Below are 21,627 nucleotides of genomic sequence, written 5' to 3'. Positions count from 1 at the left end.
GTCAGCTGGAATGGTGGCTGAAGCATCCAAGGACATTTGAATCTATAGTGCATCTGGCATGTAAATATCTTGTGACGCCGGCTATAAGAGTGCCATGCAAACACCTGTTCTCTCTTTCAGGTGACACTGTAAACAAGAAACAGTACTTGTATTAGGTGAATTGAAAAATACAATTTATTTTGTTTTTTACAGTGCAAATATTTGTGATCAAAAATAAACATAAAGTGAGTACTATACACTTTGTATTCTGTGTTGTAATTGAAATCAATATATTTGAAAATGTAGAAAACATTCAAAAATATTTTTAAAAATGGTATTCTATTATTGTTTAATAGCACGATTAATTTTTTAATCGCTTGACAGCCTTACAATATTCAGTATGTATGAAATCAGGACAATCACTGGTAAGATCTGTCTCTGCCCATAATGCTCTATGCCAGTGTCATCATGGCATAATTTAACGAACAGAACTGCAATTCTCTTAACCTGTCTTTATCCAGATGCTGATGCCCATTACCCCACTTTTGACTCTGCCTCCCATAAGGTCAGAATTCTGTTTCCCTCTCTCTGGATTACCCCCAACTTAACGACTAACTCACAATTTATGCAATTGTTAATAAAAGCACAGTTTATTTGTCAGAGTAGAAAATAAAGAGAAAAATCACAAATACGTGTTAGGCAGAATATAAGCAGAGCTGGGCTCCAAGCTGTTAAAGAGAATATTGGTTAGCAAAGACGAATCTCTAACGCTACAGAGAACTATTTGTCCAAGACAGCTACAGTCACCCTGTCTGGCTTTCCACATTCCAGGAAGGCCTCTAATTTAAGGCATTCTGTGCCCTAGATTGTCTCTTATGACCTTTTGGAAAATCAAATTTCTTCCTTCTCATGAAACCTCCATCCTCTCTGGTATTGAAGGAGTCCCACTATCCACTATGACAGCTTCCTACACCACTATATGGGAGCCTTATCCTTCATTCCAGCCTCAGCAGGTCTGGACAATACATGACATCTTCTTTGATTACTTCCTTCTAGACCCGTACATATAACCAGGAGTTTGAATGATTCTCCAATTGCATATTTGAGATGGGCCTTTGGTTCCTCACTTTTGCTCCCAGTCCTCATCACTGGAAATACTCATTTGGGCAGGGCAGCTGGACTCACTTGTTTTGAACTGTTCCAACTACAAAAAGACAAGGTATTCATAAATCAATTACATAAAGCTACAGAAATTTAATACAAAAATTATAAAAGAGGTATCCAGGCTCTTCCTCATCCATGAAAATGCTGGGAAATATGCTCATAGGACTATTTTGGAAGTTCACCTTCAACTCTGATTGCAGTAAACACCAAATGCTGCATAGAAATGGTGTTTTTCAAAGACTAATTCCTCAGCACAGTTAAGACATCTTGAAACTGTCACACCACGCATCTTACCTTGACTTCTAGTTTAAAATTACATTTTAAGGGGGGAAAAGCCCTTTCTTGTCCTATTTTAAAAAAAAATAAAATGCAAAATAAGTGAAGACAATTTTACAGGTCCTCCTTCAGCTAAACCTTTCAGCCACTTCAATGAGAAGATAATCTTTCTGTGATTATGACCAAACCCTCTCGTTGCTTAGCAACACATAATTAAGGAATATGTTTTCAGATCCGCTTTGCAAGCTGGCCATTATCTGATGAAATTACTGGAGCAACAAATGTCATCCTCATGCAAATGAGCTGGTTGTAGAGAAAGAATGTTTGACTTGTGAAGAAGAGGGCTCAGGATCTCAGAAACATTGTTAGTTTCTTCTTGTCATACATGGATTTTTTTTTAAAGGAAAAGAATAGTATAGATTTTTAAAGAACATAATTCACAATTTAAATATGAGGAATAATGGAAGGAATGTTAAATTTATCCTATGGGAAAAAAGTCATTCAAAATGTATACACCCCTTCAGTCCCTTGCAACAGTATTAATATGTACTTTCAATCCAATGTTAGCAAAGTAATCAGCTGGATCAGATACACTGCAATTAAATTAACATTTGTGTTCTCAGTATTATGTCAGTTTCATTTTTCAGGCTTTTGGAAACTGTTTATTCAAAAAGCCTGCCTGGATGCCCTTCCTTTGTGCCTGAATCATGTCAATACACATAATGTTGATGAATATTTAAATATGATATATATTTATAAATTACACAAATTAAATAAAATAGTCACAAACCAGGAGGAATCTACTTTCTAAATCTGTGACTGCAGCAAAGGGGGCGGGAGGTCTGAATTTTGACAACTTTTATCATTTCCACTTGCAAAATAGTTCTTTATTTAGATTCCCATGGAATGTCATCACTGGCTTGGCACAGTTTCTATGCCTATAAATGGTATACTTTTATTAAGGCATTTTGTGTGTGCGCTTGTACAGTACATTGTTCATGATTTGTTTGTATGGTGGTTCAGCTGTGCAGAGAAATAATTCCCTCCCATACAGTCACTATCACTGTGTACAAAAAGCATTTTAAAGGGCTTTTAACATTTATCAGAAAAGTCAAAGTAACAAATTAATGGGATCGTCTAAATTTCCTCTTACTGCAAAATGCATTTCCTATGGTAATTTTTGTTGGTCTTTGACTAGCAAGAGTCAACTTAAAACTGAAGTATTATGTCGGTTTGAACCATTTAGCCCTAAACCAGGAAGGGATTTGAACATTTCTGAAGACAAAAAAGAGGAGGAAAAAAAGGGCAACCACTCCTTTTTATCACTCTAGTGGTTAATCATTGACTTTAACATTAAGCGTAGACCTAGTTCCTTAATAGTTACAAAGCCACACTTATAAGTACTCCTAATAGGAAATCAAGAGTTTTATTTTAGGTGCCTGATAAAACAGTAAATTAATTTAAAAAAGACTATGGTAACTGCCAAAGGTAAGTCAATTCTAGAATTAACACCATTAGCTATTTGATAAATTTTGTCAAAGCAATGCTAACCATTTCCTCTGAGAAACATATTTGTGCCCGATAACAACTGTAAGAAGTAAATCTACAACTAACCCTGTAACCTAATTGCTCAGAAAATTCAGTATCTAATCTTCTGTTCCGTACAAACAACAGGAACAGCAAGATTCATAGTAGAACAATTATCTGATATACCAGTCACTTTATCTAAAGTTAGCTAATCAAATAAAATACTCTGAATTTAATCGCACTGTGAAAGGCAGCACTAGAAACTCTGAATAACTTGTGGCCCCGGGATAAACCTATTTGCCCCACTTTTTTGTGCATAGGGATGTATCTAATATTTTAGCCCTAAGTCTAACTGGATTTATTAGACTCAAATTTATCTTATGATAAACAAACACAGACATAACTCTCCTAGAGCACACTACTAATGAATACATTTTTAGAAAATTACTTGGTTCAGGTGATGCCATGGTTGAGACAATAACTGGTGGTCCAGTGCGTCTGGTGAGTTTCTGATAAGGAGAATGTTGCATGTGAAAACTTGGGCCAGCAAGCACCAGGGTGGAATCCATTTGGGATCCTTGCTTTCGGAGAAGTTGAGGACTGCTGTGTGGGCTATGCACTGGGGACATTGATGTATTTCGGTCCCTCTTCAGCAGCTCCATGGGCACTGTGTAAGTGGTTGGATATGCTGTTTTGGGATTTGCATGTGGGTTAGTCTGTGCTGTAGTCCCTGGTAATCCAGTTGGAGTGGAATAGGCAGACACTGGACGAGTGTGCATGTTGCATGGTAAAGGAGCGTTGTAGCCAGAATTAGCTAGAAAATGAGCACCTTGATGAGCTGCTCCAGATGCAGAATAAGTTGCAGTTTCCAGAAGGTGCTGTGTCGGGGCACTGGATGGGCGACGATTTATTTCTCCTACTCTTGGTGATACTGGCTGTAGAGAAGGAGGAGGTGCTTGCTGCAAAGTTGTGCCATCTACACCGGGACCAGAGGCAGGGTGCATGCCATATGCATTCTGCAGCAGTTCACTTCGATGACTAAAGCTGTTAGATCTGGTCCTGGGACGGAGTATGCTGTTCTTCCCATCATGCCTTTGTAGCTGCATCTCTGTTTTGTAGTTATGGGCAATGCGGGAAAGCACCCTTGCCTGTCCAAGATTTGGAGCTACAGATTTTATATCATTCTCTTCCATCATCGCGAGCAGGCTTGGAGAATCAAAGCCTTGCTGCAGCAAAGCATTGAATGTACTTTCAGACACGCCTTCTGAACGCAGAAGTGCTAGGAACTCCGGATCAAAGTTTCTTTTAATTTCTTGTCCTGCGAAAGCTGTGGGCACCTGAGAATGGGAAGGAGTCATGGCAGTTTCATAACTATCATAAGGAATCTTTGCACTGACATTTTCCCTGATGGGTCCATAACCACGATTTACAGCAACGGCAGATGGACCTATGCTCCCATCAACAACAGTAGCAGAATTCGGATCAACCACCAAGCACGTTGGAGTAGTTTGTCTAGCAGCTGCAGACTCTATAGGTCTCTCTGCTGTATCACTATAGACCTGCCTGTTGGGAAAAGATGGTGGTTCTGTTCCATATCTAGGGGTGGGCGGTTCAACACCATACCTTGCAGGAGAAGGATCTCGGTTTCGCATTCTCTGCCCCTCTTGGATCATTTTACTCATGGGATCCCTATACATACGGCTGGCTTCGTGTGGGGCAGGTGACCGTCCTTGTACCTGATCCCAAGCCAATCTGCTACCGGGAATCCCATAATTCGGTAATGATCTATTAATCATGCGGTCTCTATAGTAGTGTGGATCTTTAGGTGATCTAGTGGCTAAAGATGGGTCACTGTAATAATCCTGAGATGGCAAGGAACTTCGTCCAGACGTTGCAGCCTGTCTGTCGTAGTAAGTGAAGTCAGGAACAGAACCCTTCCGTAAGGGACCCTGGTTAAAAACTGGATCCTGATATGGGTACGGCTCTTGCTTCAATTCAGCGCCTCCTTGCAAGATGATATCATGCGGTCTATGGTTTGGCTGCTCATACCAACCTCCTTCTCCACCGTAAGTCAGCGAATTTCTTCTCCCTGTAGGTCTCTGATATTCAAATGCATTTTCATTCTCCCAGTTGCCTTCATACCATCCTGCAGCATCCCAGCTCTGAGAACGGCCGATATTTGTATGCTTACTTGGAATCGGCATTGGAATGAAACAATTGACTTCTGTTGAGATAAAGAAGAGAAGGAACCTCTCTTTTTAAATCTTCTATTACACACATCAAAAACAGATCGAGCTGTATCTGAGCTCTTCTGGGACTTCAGAAACAACCAAGTGGTGGTTTTATATTTCAAAGTATTGCCTGAATTATTAATTCTTCGAAACTTTAGTAGACAAAACACACAACACCCACTGTAACTCAGTCTCACTCCAAAACCGAAGAATGAAAGGTCTTTTCTGTATAGTTCAGTCACAGACAAGGGTTGCTGCATCTAATCCAGATGGTTTATCCCTTCCTGTTTGGGACAGTTTGCTCACATGGACAACTGGTCTAGCAGTGTGTGAGGATTATGAGCTAAATAAAACCTCTAAAGCCTTTGTTCCATGTGACATCACTTTAGCCCAATGAAACCTTCTGCGCCAGCGGATCCAGCAACCTCAATATAATTTCTCTTCTGAAAATTATTTTTACATTTATTTATATATACTTTCATATACATACATGTATATGTATAAAAATAAATAAATAAATAAATAAAGCTTCAATGTCAACTCAATCTTAATCCATCCTGATGAAATGCTAATCCCCTGCACACAGCTAAAGACAAATGAAATGGAAGAAGGCAGACAAGCCTAAAAACAGGCCGATGCAAGATACTCAAGAATATAAGACACTGGCTAGAAATTTGTTAGGCATCAGTAGAACACTTTACAAATATTGTAATTTGCTTTGGAAATTTCGTTTTTTTGTTGCAGTTTCAAATTAGCTCCAAAAGGATTCTTTACATTATCATCACAATACTCAAATCCTTTCATCATCCCAGGAAAGAAAACTGCGGAGGTGTAATCTGGAATTTATAATTTGAAGACCCTAGAAGAGGTCACAGTAAAGGAAGGGAGGATCAAAGGATCTTAAACCTGGTATTACAAAGCAAAAAAAGAGAGTAGTAGACTTTTGTCTATTATCTCCCAGTTTCCTTTAAATATGTTTATGAGATGGAAAAACACTCAGACATCAGACAAAACTCAATTTTTGTATCTTGCAGCATTTCAATAGTCATATGGTTTAGGCTTTTTAAGCTGAAAGTAGGCAAAGGGATTTAGATGGAATCACACCAAAGAAAATTGTTATTTAGAAACATACTAAAATTTTCCATACAAGGTTACCATTTTTGGGAGAGATATTAGAATAATTCTCTAAAAAAGTAGATCAACTGTCACATGCTGCAAATGCTGAAACAGTCGTTGTTTTTGCAAGAGTAGAGCAAATATTATATTTTGTTTACCAACCATCATGTACACTGCAATACTTCTGTTTAAAAAAATGGAAATGGAAATGAATCTGTTTCTTTCTCTGCTACAGTAAAAATGTCTGCACCACAAATATGCAAATTTCAGGTCTGAATTACTAAAAGGAGTAATAGTCACCTTTTTAGGGGGATGGGGGGGAACAGCTTGTGCATTTTTATGGCTAATCCACAATAAATGTTTGGTGCACTAGCCATCACATGATGAAGTATTGTACTATTATGATAGCTAAGTCACTAATACAGTCTAATGCTTATACTTGCTTATCATACTAATACCTCTGGGCTATATTTCTGACCCAGATACTGACAGGATCTCTTAGTAATCCCTACATTTCTTTACTGCAGTAAATAGTACAAAATCCTCTTCAAACAGCCTCCCCCACAAAGAATTCAAGTCTTTAAAAATATTCTGGATATTTTATAGACATACAAAAAAACTGCCCCCACAAGATTATTTATTCATTTTTGGACAATATCTGATTAACATCATATTGAATTAACTAACAGAATTAAGGCACACTGGAAAATTTCTTCCTGTGTGAGTCAAAATGGAAACACAAGTTTGTAGCTGATGAATAACGGAGAACATCTTGGCCTACAAAAATATTTAATTACAACCTTTTTCTTAAAAGGGTAAAATATATTCCAAACTAGATACATTAAAATCCAAGTTGTTTGGTTATTTTTAATACTGTTAGTTTTTCTGTTACCAAAGTTCTGAAGCAGAAGAAGAGAACTAGTGAAAATTATATAATTTTATACAATAAAATAGTATTGATATTCTACAGTTCAAGAGTATCTTTCAGCCAGTGATTTAAAAGGAAATCATTAATGAATTTAGTCACAACACCAAGATTGGTGGTATTATCCTCAACACACAGCTGAGAAAACTAAGTCACAGAGACATTAAGGCCCACATTTTCTAGTATTCATTAATTTTAGGTGCCTCATTTTCAGAGGTGCTGAGAAAGACAATGGCAGTTGAAATCAATGGGGACCTCGGGCTGCTCGGAACCTCTTAAAATGTCCGCCAGGCTCTAGGGTCTCAAGTTGGGCACCCAAAATATTAGATACTTGCAAATGTTTAGAGACTTGCTCAAGTTCACACACAAACTGAAGGAGAACCCCAGAAGAAAACCTAGCTCTCATGACTCCCTGTCCCATGTCCTAGCAAGAAGACCATATTTCCCCATTCCTGAAAGATCATTGCTTGCTAACAGCATCAGTCTAGACTCTAAAAATGCTCATCCAGCAACTGCATCTATTCCTCTCTTTAGATAAAGAAATGCTGTGAAAGTAAAAAACGTGGTGGAGTGCTCAGTAACAATGTCTGTGCTCCTGCTTTATAGGAGCCAGCAAACTAACATTTTAGGCTCTGATCCTGGCAACACTTCCGCATATGGTTGAATTTAAACACATGAACAGTCCAGAGGTGGTGAGATATAGCTCCACGTGGTGCCTTAGCACCAGCAATATTCAGAGCCCAGGGGCCCAGCTCCACCAATATTTGGGGCTGGGTGTCCCCCTCAACTCCACCTGCCACCCCCCCCCCCCGCGCCTCCCCTGAGTGTCCCCCGGCTCACTGCTGCCAGCAGGGAAAGGGCTAAGAGGAGTCCTCCTCTCTGGCCCCTGTCCCAGAGCAGGCTGCCTGCACCCCAAACTCATCCCCAGCCTTGCCCTACCCCAGAGCCCACACCCCCAGCCAGAGCTTTCACCCCCCCACCACACCCTCAACCCTCTACCCTAGCCCTGAGCCCCTCCAACACCACAAACCCCTCATCTCCAGCCCCAGAGCCCTCATTCCCCTGCACTCCAACCCTCTGCCCCAGCCCTGAGCCTCTCTAACCCCCCAAACCCTCTAGCCCCAGACAGAGCCCTCACCTCCACACTCCTACTCTCACCCTGTGCCCCTCCCACATCCCAAACCCCTCATTCCCAGCCCCAGACAGAGCCCTCACCCCCTACATTCCTACTCTTGCCCTGAGCCCCTCCCATACCCCAAACCCCTCATCTGCAGCCACACCCCACAGCCCTCACTCCTGCACCCCCTCCCATCCCCAAACTCCCTCTCAGAGCCAATCTCCTGCCCCAGCCTAGGGCCTGCACTCCAGACCTCCTCCCCCACCCAAACTCCCTCCCAGAGCCTTGGGCAGGTGGGGGGCGGAGTCTGGGGGGGCGGAGTTTGCGCAGGGGTGGGTTCTGGGCACCACCAAAATTTCTACAATCCTATCACCCCTGGAACAGTCCCATTGACTTCAATGGATCTCCACAAGTGCTTAAAGTTAAGCACGTGTGTGTGTACAGGATCGGGGCTTTAGTGAAATGTCAGACACTTTTCCACAACACTAAGTTAAAGAAATTCTTGTGTCCTCACTGGAGAGTGTATTTCTAATATATTGACTTTAACAGCTGCTGGGCAGGAATTCCAGTCTAGTTTCAGTCTAAACTATCATCTCCCTGAAAACCCACTGCTTAGCCCGGCCATGTCTGCTCTGCCCTCCCTCTAACCTCTCTGTTAAGGTGGACACAGACTATTTGCTCAATGAACACAAATGAGAGCACAGACGTGACCATGACAGCCAGCATGAAATATGATGGGGGGAACCAAAAAAGTTAAATTCCCACTGCACCAGAAAATGAGTAAGAAATATTTTAAATGAAACACAGACAGGGGCAGAGAGCTCTTTTGTTTTTCTTTTTGCAGTCTTAAAAACAGCTCCTATGCAAATACCAGTATTTCTGTAGCTGTTTATAAAATAAGATCCCTGCATCAGTCACCAACAGAGGACTTTATGGAGCAACCTACTGATCCAACATAACTAATCTGATATAACAAGAGTACCTGGGAAAGGAACAATTCACAAATATTGACATTCCTAATCCAAGGGTGTGACTGAGGAATGTATTTTACATGCAGTCCATGTTATTGTACCTTATCTTTGAATTTTACAGATATATTGGGAATATTGCAACACGGAACAAAAGCAAAATAATTACCAGGATATGAAATGCTTTTGCCTTTGTGAACCTGTGAAAAAATGCACAATTAGAGTTTAATACAATGGACTTCAAGTCAACAGTGACGTAATCGGCATATGCTCTGCTATGATACAGCAACTGCAAAAATAGACTTGTTTTTTTAAAAAATGTGATGGGTGACTCTGTCATCTAAAATCTCGTCATCTAAAACTGAAGGGGTGAAGATCAAATTTGTGTAAGTCAATGGGGTCTGATACTGGTAAATGTCTAGCTCTACACAGTGCTAGAAAATTCAGTTTTGTATCTGGGAGAGAAGAAAGCATGGATTATATGATCTTACTTACTTTAGAAAACAGACTATTAAATCTGCAAATGCTAGAGAGGCTACTCTCGCCTCAATGTGCATGTAGAATTCCTATCAATCATGGGAGTGGGTGGAGTCCCCTTTTGGGGAGGTTAGCCCCTGGCTCCGCCCCTTCCGCCTGTGCTCTCCCCATGTCCAGAGCCCCGAGACCCTCTCCCCCACAATGGCTGGAGCCACAAGTCCTTCCCCCCTCCCCCCGCAACAGGAGTCCCAGGCTGGCTGAAGCCCTGAGCACTCCCTGCCTCGGCTGGAGTGCCCCCCCTCCCACCTTGGCTGGAGGAGCCTCAAGGAGCCCCGGGTTGGCTGAAGCCACTCCACATCCCCTACCTGGACCCAACCCGCGCAGGGGGAAAGCGTCAGTATGTGCCTCCTCAGCCACCCCAGAACCTGCATGGGGCATAATAAAACAAAAACTTTACCGCCAAACCCCGTGGGTGGGGGGGGGGTGACTGGCAGCGCTGGGGGAGGCAGAGCTTCCCTTGGCCTATTATACCCGCCACCCATGCTATCAGTGTAAGTGGAAAGCCCCTTCAGAAGGAATGTGCTTAGTGCTTAGGGCAGGGATTACCCATCAGGACTCCTGGGTTCTATTCCTGGCTCTGCCACTGACTCACTGTGACACCTTGGTTAAGTTCCTTAACTTCTCTGATCTCAGATTGCCCATTTATAAAGTGGGTATCATAATACGTACCTACTTCACTGTGATGTTGTGAAGATACTAATTCATTAGTGTTCTTAACATGCTTTAAGTTCCCTAAATAAAATGCACCAAAAAGGTGCAGAGTAAGAGTAATCTTATAGCTCTCTGAATGTCTGCCCTTCTACTGAAAATGCATCATTGTGCATGATGACTGCTGAAGCTTAGGTAGCTCTTTATTACTTCCTCTCTTTGGCTTGCATCTCCTCAAGAGGCATTGCTGAGGTGGAGTTAAACCTTTTCTGGGATATAGTGGTTAAAGAAGGGGGAAAGGAATGACATGCGCTGTAAATGCCACATAAAGAACTTAGTTTAAATAAAAATCTAGGGGGGTGGGCGTGATAAACCCTAGGAAGTCATTGTATTTGCTGAAATTTGGCTTTGCAAAAAGCTCTCACCCAGTGGCAATAAGCACACAGCATAGATAGGCTTTATAGCAGCTTCTCTCTAAATTAGATAAGTACAAAGAGAAAATTTGCAGGATTGCACAGGAATCATTTTCAAAAATCAAAGGAATACGAACAGCATCTGAAAGCATTCAACTCTTGGAGTTGTGCCACGTGCTTTTACGAATTTCCAAACCAAAAGCATGGATGCTTAAAAACTTCAACAAAACACTCCAAAGAAAACCCAAATACCAAGTTGGTCCATTACAACAAAAACTCTTTTAAGATTAGCTGAACACTAAGCAGTCGCAGTCCCATGTAACTCTAGATTCTGGCCACTTTAAAAGCCAAAAACAAAAGCGTATGTATATTTGCAACTCAACCTCCCTGAAAATGGGATATAAATTTATTGAAAACACTAGATCACATATTCCCATGGCTTGTGCACTGAAAACTGTAAGAACTCTCTTTAAAAAAAACCTGCTTCTAAATGCTACAGACAAGCTAAAACCTCCAACTTAGTTATGCTGCCATTCCAATTTACTATACAAAAATGGCCCCATGCACATGAAAAGCATATTCCAAAAAAAGAAAAAGGAATGTGTGGTCTGAACATACGTAGGAGAAACCGAAGCAAAGCCAAAGAACCCACACATGCCAAAAAACAAAGGCAGTTACTGCAGAAAACTGGTTCTAAGTGACTAATGCCACTCTGAGCAACAATAATTTGCTAATAGCCAGAAAAACCCAGATATCTTTGTGGCAATACTCAAAGATAGCAGTGGATTTCTAAAGCATATCAGATCCACCTGCAATGGTGTGCATCTGCATTACCTGCATCTGTGGTTGCAAAGTGTTTGGAAGGGCTCTCTGCACATTATTTGTCTCATCCCATTATAGCAGACTCTATCTGCAGATCACTTTTAAAAAAAAATCATGCTATTTACTTTTTTTATACCGTGGAACCCACAAAGACATACAGCTAACAAATTTAAGTAACTCACAACCTTATTATTGTAATCCTTGATAGGGTTGCCAATTTTGGTTGGATGTATTCCTGGAGGTTTCATCACATGACAAAATCTTTAATTAAAGATTAATCTTTGATTCCTGGAAACTCCAGGGCAATCCTGGGGGATTGGCAACCCTAACCTGACTTCTTGCCACTCAACTTCCTTCCTTTATTTTTGTTTGGTGTGATTATATCTTCAATTAGCCAATAAGCACTCTATGGCAGGCTGCATATCTATGATTTTTCAGTACACAGGACACTAGAGATGCTGAATAAAGAAATGACAATCTCTCTAATGGGTGTTTCTAGACACACTCACTGCACCTATTTCAACCTTCTATTATTTTATAGGGTTGAGTACCATGAAAAGCATTAACTTACGCAGCTCAATTCTGTAGTAAATATATGCGGATCATAGAAACTTCCAAAGCTTTGTATTACAAATGGGAACCTATGGCTCCTGGTCACTCAACCTGGCTTTCAGGGTAAATATCTCTGCCAAAAGCCATAACAGCAGTATGTATGTACTGAACTGCTGTAGTGCAAAGATAGAGTAGCGTTCTCACTATTCAAGAGGGGCCTATAGAAACTGGTTCTGAATATCTCTGTTGGGAATATTTGGAAGATTCCTAGAATACAGGACTACTCTAGATATCCTAAAATGCAGGATGGCTTTTCCTAAGATGTAAAATATGGAACAAACACGATCATCAGCTAGGGAAGAGATTTAAACAGGCCACAGACTTTGCAAGAAGCAGCAATCCACCAGGGGAATAAAGCCCCCTGGTGACTGGGAGTCCCACCAGAAAAACCAGTATATATAGTCTCTTTGGAAGAGAGCCTCACTTTGCCTGCACTTCATTCATGCATATACACAAGAATTACTCCAGTAGCGGGCTACCGTAACTTCCTAGGAAGATGCTCAATGCAGTACTTCACGGAACTGGAAAAATCCATCTAAAGCTGCCTTTGAATAACAAGTTCTAGGATTAAAGCCTCCAAGTTTTATGCCAAATTTAGAAAATGGGGAATTAAAAATCACCAAGTGCAGCAGAGACCCATTATCTATGACGCAGGTTTCGATCTAGCATGGGCTTGTAAGATCTAGCAAAGAATGAGGATTTACTCTTGTGGATAAAGATGGAATTCCGATTAACAGGAACGTGAGAATCTAGAATGCACTCAGAGACATAAAAACTAAAAACCTCGCTGCAAACACCATCTTGAAATCTTGGAATGAGATTTACAACCAGACTTCAACCAGGCAAAACTTTTGCATTCAAATATTTAGAATATCACTTATAACACAATTAACAGGAAAAATATTGTGCAATTCTTGCACCAGCAAAGGGTTAACTTTTTTTTTTTTTTTTACTCCTACATCAAAAACGCATATACTTTCAGGAACTACAAAAAAAAAATCAATCAGTCTGGATGCTGAATAGTGATCTAAAAACTGGCATGCATGGTTCATTGAGCATGTCCCTCAAATACTCACAAAGATCTAATCTAGGGAATGTTTTTTTAAAAATCCTTTAGAAATCACATCAAGCATCCAAAATTGGGTATTAGACCTTGAGGTCAAAATTCATCATGATATTAAAAGAATTTGGGAGTAAGATTTAAATATCATCTGTAACGAAAAGGCCTGGAATTATATCTGTCCCACAAACTAGAATATTAAATGAATATGTTTTAGAATTCTGACCTCTGCCAGGCATGCCTGGGCCTCCATATAAATAATAAATAAATAATAATGATGATGATGGAAGTATTACTGGATTCCTGACAAGATTAAAAGGTGGAATCTCAGGAGACTCTTTTTTTATGGTGATACTCAAGAACCACAGGACACACTTCCCAAGTTTTGGAACACTTTACAAAGTAAAAGAATATTTGGACAAATATTCTTTCAAATATAAATTATTTATTAATAGATGTTTTAGATCAGTGGGTCTCAAACTTCATTGCACCGTGACCCCCTTCTGACAACAAAAATTACTACACCACCCCAGGAGGGAGGGCTGAAGCCCAAGCCCCGCTGCCAGGGGGAAGAGTGGGCAAAGCTGCCCCAAGACTTCTGGCCTAGGTGGGGGGGCTCGAGCTTCGGTTTCAGCCCTGGGCCGCAGCAAGTGTAACACCAGCTTTGGCGACCCCATTAAAATGGTGTTGCAACCCACTTTGGAGTCCCGACCCACAGTTTGAGAACCCGTGTTTTAGATTAATAGATTTTAACGTCAGAAGGTACTGTTAGAGCATCGAGTCTGAGATTAAGAAAGATATCCATATTACAATATCCTTTTGCCTCCTGGAAAACAGATACATGCTTCTTGGACTTCCAAAGGGAGCAACAGGAGTGTAACGTGACCAGATTCTCAAAATAAAACAACAGGACACATGTCACTCAGGGTCATGAAAGAGGATGAAGGCGTGACAGCTTAATACATGGGCAGGATCAGGCCCTGTGGAGAGCAACAGGAAGAAAACTGAGGGCAGAAGAGAGAGTTAAGAGAGAGGAAGTTACACTGAGTCTCTGCCACCCCATGCATGAGAAAAATAAATCTACTGACTATTTGTTCTTCTCAGAGGAATGAATCCCTTTCAACAAAAGAGGCTCCTTAAACTACATCTCATAGCAATCATTGCACTTGTGGCTAAAGGTGCATTTGGTGATGGAATGTCCACGTTTAGTTTCATCTTATCACTTCTCTGCTCTCCTCCTTCCCAGCAGAGACTAGTGAGAATGGCTTCCCAGAGCTGTCAGCAGCACCTCCTGCTGGAGAAGTGAAAGTGTACTGCTGCGCATAAAAAGGACACTTTGGAGTCCTGTTTTAAAGACTATAAATCTTTGGGAGAGACCACTGGGGAAAAAAAACCCCCACGATATCTGGTCAATTAATAAAAGTGTTTCAAGAAATGTAGTTGCCAAGGAGGAATTACTAAGATACTGGAAACAGGTTTCAGAGGGGGTAGCCGTGTTAGTCTGCAACAGCAAAAATAACGAGGAGTCCTTGTGGCACCTTAGAGACTAACACATTTATTTGGGCATAAGCTTTCATGGGCTAAAACCCACTTCATCAGATGAATGGAGTGAAAAATACAGTAAGCAATATATATATTTTACAGTATATTTTACATTACAGCACATGTGCTGTAATATAGATACACTGCTTACGATATTTTTCACTCCAAGCATCTGATGAAGTGGGTTTTAGCTCACGAAAGATTATGCCCAAATAAATTTGTTAGTCTCTAAGGTGCCACAAGGACTCCTCTTTTTTTTTTTTTTTAAGATACTGGAAAGACATCTCCATCTGCACTGCTGGAATGGACACTGGCCTTGTCAGAAGCTGCTTCTAGTGAGAAAACTGCCATCCACTGAATGAAACCAATGTTTTCATACTATATGGGATACTTCTTTAAACTTCTTGGAGTTAACTTTAACACAGGGGACCAAATTCATCCATAGCATAACTCTACTGAAGTCAACAGCTACAACAATGAAAATTTTGGCCTTGTGTACACATACATCAGGCAGGTTTTGGCATGTTAGCTGCAGATAGTTTTCTTTTTAAACTAAGAACAGGATATATTGGAGACTTTAAATAAATTCATTACATTAATATTGTTAACCTAACAGTCTATACTGAAGTGTCAGTGGGAAACTAACAAGCAACCCCACTCAAGCGTAATGTAACAAGAGTTCATACTCAGTGCTAGAAACTACTGTTGTAGCAATTACATACATTACCTGTGTTCATGGGTACTGAAAAGTATACTTGTAAAAGAAAGCTATATAATGTGTTTCCCTGCAACTTTATTCTAGTGAGACCAGAGATCCAACTTCTTTCAAAATAGCTTGTAATAGGTACATTTTGTAGAGATGGGCTCAAGCCTGAAACTCTGGATCCAGATTCAAACTTCTCCAAAATTCAGGGTGATCACATTCAAGGCGTTAGTGATGAATAAGGATATATATTGTTCAAATTGGTCATTGAGAACAGATCATTTTCAAGCACATATGCCTATGGCTGTCAGGAAGCTGAAAAATTAACACTGTACATCTCAGATGAGTTCACTTATTGATAGTTGATAGAACAGGTTGCTGACTATACTACAGGTTGCATATTCTGAAGTACAAAGGGGGGAAAATATCACAGTTGCTATGTTTTTATTAATGTATAAATTGAATAAATGGAAAAACTATCAAGGCTGAAAATTAAGCCTATGGTGTAGAAGTAGTTCACAAATAACAACAAGGCTAAACTGCAGATTAGACAAGTATAAAGCTACAACAGGTGTGGGTTAAAAAGTAAAGACAGAAGACAGAGATCTTTATTTTGAGTTATGGACAGCTAACAAAACACCGTGGGAAAAGATGTTCTACTTTAAATAGTAGGCTGAGTTGGATATCCAATACAAAAAAAGCTTCACATGGAATTCATGCAAATTGTACCAGTATTCCTATCTATACGGTTAGGGCTCAGTTAATTTGTCTTACACTTTACCAAAGAACACCAACAAGCTGTTTTTTTTTTTAATTTGTACAGCTTGTTTCATGTGTAACTCTCATTCTAAATCCTGTCATGGAGTTTTCCCCCATGCCACAGTTTTGGTGATGTAACACAAGTGATCAAATGTGCATAAAATACACATATAGGCTTGAACAAAAACCAACACCACCACATTCCTTAATGCTGTAAAAATGACTGCACATCTGTCTCATCTGGAACATGCACAATAGCTTATTCACAAGCCAAGAAATGTTCATTTATACCTATGGGGAAAGTCTGAATCAACATGGTGAGAGGACTTAGCTTGACCTACATTTATGAACCCACTGTGGTTGCCTGAACTTTGTTCATCCATGTAAACTCCCTGCATAGGATTTATGTCAACTTTTTTTGTTGTATCTGAAGACCCACAAACTTCATTAGACCCTACATACACTAACTAATGTCCATGATGCCTTTTCACCACACAGATATTTCACAGCACTACCAGAATCTGATGGCTGAACTTTGTGACTTTGTCCTCACCCATAATTATTTCACATTTGAGGACAATGTATACCTTCAAATCAGCGGAACTGTTATGGGTACTCGCATGGCCCCACACTATGCCAACATTTTTATGGCTGACTTAGAACAAAGCTTCCTCAGCTCTCGTCCCCTAACACCCCTACTCTACTTGCGCTACATTGATGACATCTTCATCATCTGGACCCACGGAAAAGAAGCCCTTGAGGAATTCCACCATGATTTCAACAATTTCCAACCCACCATCAACCTCAGCCTGGACCAGGCCACACAAGAGATCCACTTCCTGGAGACTACGGTGCTAATAAGCGATGGTCACATAAACACCACCCTATACCGGAAACTTACTGACTGCTATACTTACCTATATGCCTCCTGCTTCCATCCAGATCACACCACATGATCCATTGTCTTCAGCCAACCTCTACGATACAACCACCTTTGCTCCAACCCCTCAGACAGAGACAAACACCTATAAGTTCTCTAGCAAGCATTCTTACAACTACAATACCCACCTGCTGAAGTGAAGAAACACATTGACAGAGCCAGAAGAGTACCCAGAAGTTACCTACTTCAGGACAGGCCCAACAAAGAAAATAACAGAACGCCACTAGCCAACACCTTCAGCCCCCAACTAAAACCTCTCCAACGCATCATCAAGGATCTACAACCTATCCAGAAGGACGACCCATCACTCTCACAGATCTTGGGAGACAGGCCAGCCCTTGCTTACAGACAGCCCCCCAATCTGAAGCAAATACTCACCAGCAACCATGCACCACACAACAGAATCATTAACCCAGGAACCTATCCTTGCAACAAAGCCCGTTGCCAACTGTGTCCACATATCTATTCAGGGGACACCATCATAGGGCCTAATCACATCAGCCACGCTATCAGAGGCTCGTTCACCTGCACATCTACCAATGTGATATATGCCATCATGTGCCAGCAGTGCCCCTCTGCCATATACATTAGCCAAACTGGACAGTCTCTACGTAAAAGAATAAATGGACACAAATCAGATGTCAAGAATTATAACATTCAAAAACCAGTTGGAGAACACTTCAATCTCTTTGGTCACTCGATTACAGACAACAAAAAGCTTCAAAAACAGACTCCAACGAGAAACTGCTGAATTGGAATTAATTTGCAAACTGGATACAATTAACTTAGGCTTGAATAAAGACTGGGAGTGGATGGGTCATTACACAAAGTAAAACTATTTCTCCATGTTTATTCACCCACCCACCTCCCCCCACCGTTCCTCAGACATTCTTTTCAACTTCTGGAAATGGTCCACCTTGATTATCACTACAAAAGGTCCCCCCCTGTCCCCGCTCTCCTGCTGGTAATAGCTCACCTTACCTGATCTCTCTCGTTACAGTGTGTATGGTAACACCCATTGTTTCATGTTCTCTGTGTATATAAATCTCCCCACTGTATTTTCCACTGAATGCATCCGACGAAGTGAGCTGTAGCTCACAAAAGCTTATGCTCAAATAAATTTGTTAGTCTCAAAGGTGCCACAAGTCCTCCTTTTCTTTTTGCGGATACAGACTAACACGGCTGCTACTCTGAAACCAACAACACAGGGAGTAATAAGCTTCAAGGAAAGGCCTTTGTGAAAAATGTGAGTGCGTTAGAAAGTAATGACTAGACCAATGAACTTCGGATGGATATACTGGAACAGGGCACCAAATCAGGAGGAACCAATCATTAACCAAAATTTTAAGTGGAGTTTGCCAGAACCTCAATTGGTGTAAATCAACATAAAATAAGTTTAACAGCTGAGGATCTGCAAAACTTTTTATTTGCCTCCATTAATTTCTCTCTCTTTCCCCATGGAGAAACTTGGTAAGCTACACTTCCTAAAAAATCTGATCGTTTTATGTCTTTTGACAGGCAAAAAGAAAAACAAATACAGTTTTATTGGGGAGGGAGGAAAAAACCTCTTTACAATGAATTATACTCATGAAACAAAGCCAGCTCAAATGTACTAATAGACTACTTCCCTCTTTATTCTAAATGAGTAATTTTTACCCAGTATTGGCAAATGTATCCATACTTGATATAATCTCTAACACATTGTTTCTCTTTGAATGACCATTTGTGATACAAATTTCCTGACATAAACAGGAATTTATTTCTTAACAATAAACAAACAAACAAAAACAAAACCATCTATTTAGTTGACCTACAGACTGTTTATTAGTCCCAAGGCAGGTTTTAATCATTAAATGCCTTATGTTGTGAACTCCTCAGAGCAGAAGTTGTCCTTAATGAGGTCTTGGTAAGCACCTATCACACAATGAACATTACTGTAAACAAACAAAACAAAAAGCTTTCCTGACCCAGAAGCAAGAGAATTCCCCCTTTTTTCATTAAGGAATTTTAACTTGTATTTGCTTGTTCCAGCCTGGAAGTGTCAGTATGCCATGGAAGTCCTAGTGTTGCTTTACACATGAATGGCAACCAAATCCATCATGGCAGGTAAGACTAGAGTAGAGAGAACCACTTTCTGAACTGCTTGTAACTCTAGGAAGTTGTTCTGATTAAGCTTCCACATTTTGTCTGACCTGAATGGATTTTTTCAACATGGTTAGATTCACAAAGTGACCGATGGAACAGGTGATGGTGGTGGTACCAGTGGCAACTTCCATATAACCTTCAGCCTGGTGGTTAGATCACTTATCTAGGATGTGGGAGACCCAGGTGGAGAAGGGATTTGAATACTGGTCTCCCACATCTGAGGAGCATGCCCAAACTACTGAGCCATGGGATATTCTGGTGTTTGTCTCTCTAAATGTCTCCTGTGGAAGCTTTTCCACTTCTTTCATTTGTCCGCTACTGTACCCTCCCCTACACCAATAATTCCGTATAATATCTGAAGACCCCAAGACAAAATCAGGCAAAGTAAAATGCCTGCTTTTTCAAATTATGCTTTCATAGCAGCTGGAATGGCCAGTGTTCAGGAATTTATTACCCCACAGTCCAACCTGACCACAATAAAAGATATTTCAACAAAAAAATAGCCTTCAGCAAAGCCAATGTGGTGTATGATAATCCTACAACCCTACGGGCTGGTCTCCACTGATTGACTGAACTACGTTGGGCAGGGGGTGTGAAAAGTCCACTCCCCTGAGAGATGTAGTTAAGCCAACCTAACTCCTGGTGTAGACAGCACTAGTTCTGTTGACCTAGCTACCGCCTCTTGGGGAGGTGGATTAACGACAGCCACAGGAGAAGTCACTGTAGTGCATGTCTACACTGAAGCACTATAGCGCCACAGCTGCAGCTGTGCTGCCATAATGTTTTAAGTGTAGATATAGCCTAAGACTCTGGAAAATTATTTTTCAGGATTAGTTTTACAATGGTCGTTACAGCCAATCCTAACCTGTAACCTTTCAACGTTTTGGAAGTCACACACAACATAACGTGTTGCTGCACAACAGTAAATCCCATCAATTTAATTCAAATCACAAATGAAGTTAGTGGACGGCAAATGTGCTTTTTTCAAAAGTTATGTAAATGGCACTTTTACAGATTAGAAAATGATTTTAGCCAAGAAAGAACAAAAAGCTCAAATCAGTTGTTCAGAGGAAAATAATCTAAACTTCAATCATATCTAATGTTCTGCTAGCAGGTTCGTCCTATGATCCTTTTGAGTTTCTTGTTCACTCAGCAACCAGATCTGATAGCAAACATCAAACTGGAAAGGCTGCTTTTGAAAATCCCAACTCTGCCAATATAAGTCTTTTAAGTCAGGTTCAAAGTCATTTTTTAAAGATAAGATAGAACACTACACCTGAGTGTTTATGGCATTCAAATGGATAGATATGTAACTCTTTGCTGCCATATATTCCGGCCACTGTCGGCAACTTCCTCCCGACTCCCTTTTCCCGCCCCCGCACCCCCCCGTATTACAAAGGCAACATGCTTTGGAGCAGAGTTAAGGCAGATTAACCCAGTTTTGATTGGGTTAATTAAACTGACAGGTGGAATGGCTTTTACATTTTTCTATATTACATGATTAAATGAAGAACTCATTTTTCAATTTCGTGCTCTCTGCATTGAGCTTGAAATGCAGTCCTATCTGATGAATAATACCGCTTCCTGAGGGATATCAGTAACAACGTGTATTTCATGTGCGGGTTGTATATCCAAGGAGATCACTAGGATCACCCCACACAATTAATGGTTAAATAATTCATGGAAAGCTTAAAATGATAGCGAAGGAGTTGTATTTAATTACTGCTGTATCAAGAAAAACACAGTCCATAACCACTAGAGCAAAACATGTAGGGACTCAGTTTTGCCTTCAGTTGTGCAACCTGAGGGGTCTTATATGTTCTGCTGAAAATTGTTATAAAATGTGTTTCTTGGCATCATAAAACTTCGGTGGGAGTTGTGTGCCCACATCCAAGAGCAGAATTTTATTTGGGAGCATTTAACATAATACTTTGAAGTATGCCCCTACTAGCCATTGTTCATAAAAATTGAAACCATCTACCTGGACAGATTCTCCCTTGAAACATAGATAATCACTCAGCAGACAAGATTTAAGCTACAGCTGCTTGAATGACACTTTGTTCCTTTTTTGCTAAAGCTTGTAAAATGTTTATGAGATGGCCGCCAGCTCTCATCAGAGAAGTATCAGCGAGCACATTGGAAA

At 40.5% G+C, this 21,627-nt stretch overlaps 1 protein-coding gene across 17 annotated transcripts in view; it reads right to left on the bottom strand.

Moving 5' to 3' along the window:
* The window catches only part of CTBP2 (C-terminal binding protein 2), a 231,161-nt gene that overhangs the window by 74,622 nt on the left and 134,912 nt on the right, over positions 1-21,627 (bottom strand). For 15 of the 17 annotated variants that reach the window (XR_012160053.1, XR_012160052.1, XR_012160054.1 and 12 more), the window contains one exon: positions 3,395-5,170. The exons of the other annotated variants lie outside the window; for them this stretch is intronic. Coding sequence is in view for 12 of the 15 variants with exons in the window: in XM_073354099.1 (XP_073210200.1) it covers positions 3,395-5,170 (1,776 nt within the window). In the remaining 3 variants the exon portion in view is untranslated. The remainder of the gene's footprint in view (positions 1-3,394; positions 5,171-21,627) is intronic. 17 annotated transcript variants of the gene reach the window in all.

This window comes from Lepidochelys kempii, chromosome 7, assembly GCF_965140265.1.
Source record: "Lepidochelys kempii isolate rLepKem1 chromosome 7, rLepKem1.hap2, whole genome shotgun sequence".
In the NCBI taxonomy this organism is placed as follows: domain Eukaryota; kingdom Metazoa; phylum Chordata; order Testudines; family Cheloniidae; genus Lepidochelys; species Lepidochelys kempii.
Note: the sequence above shows the minus strand (reverse complement) of the source record. Positions and strands in the feature narration are given on the sequence as shown.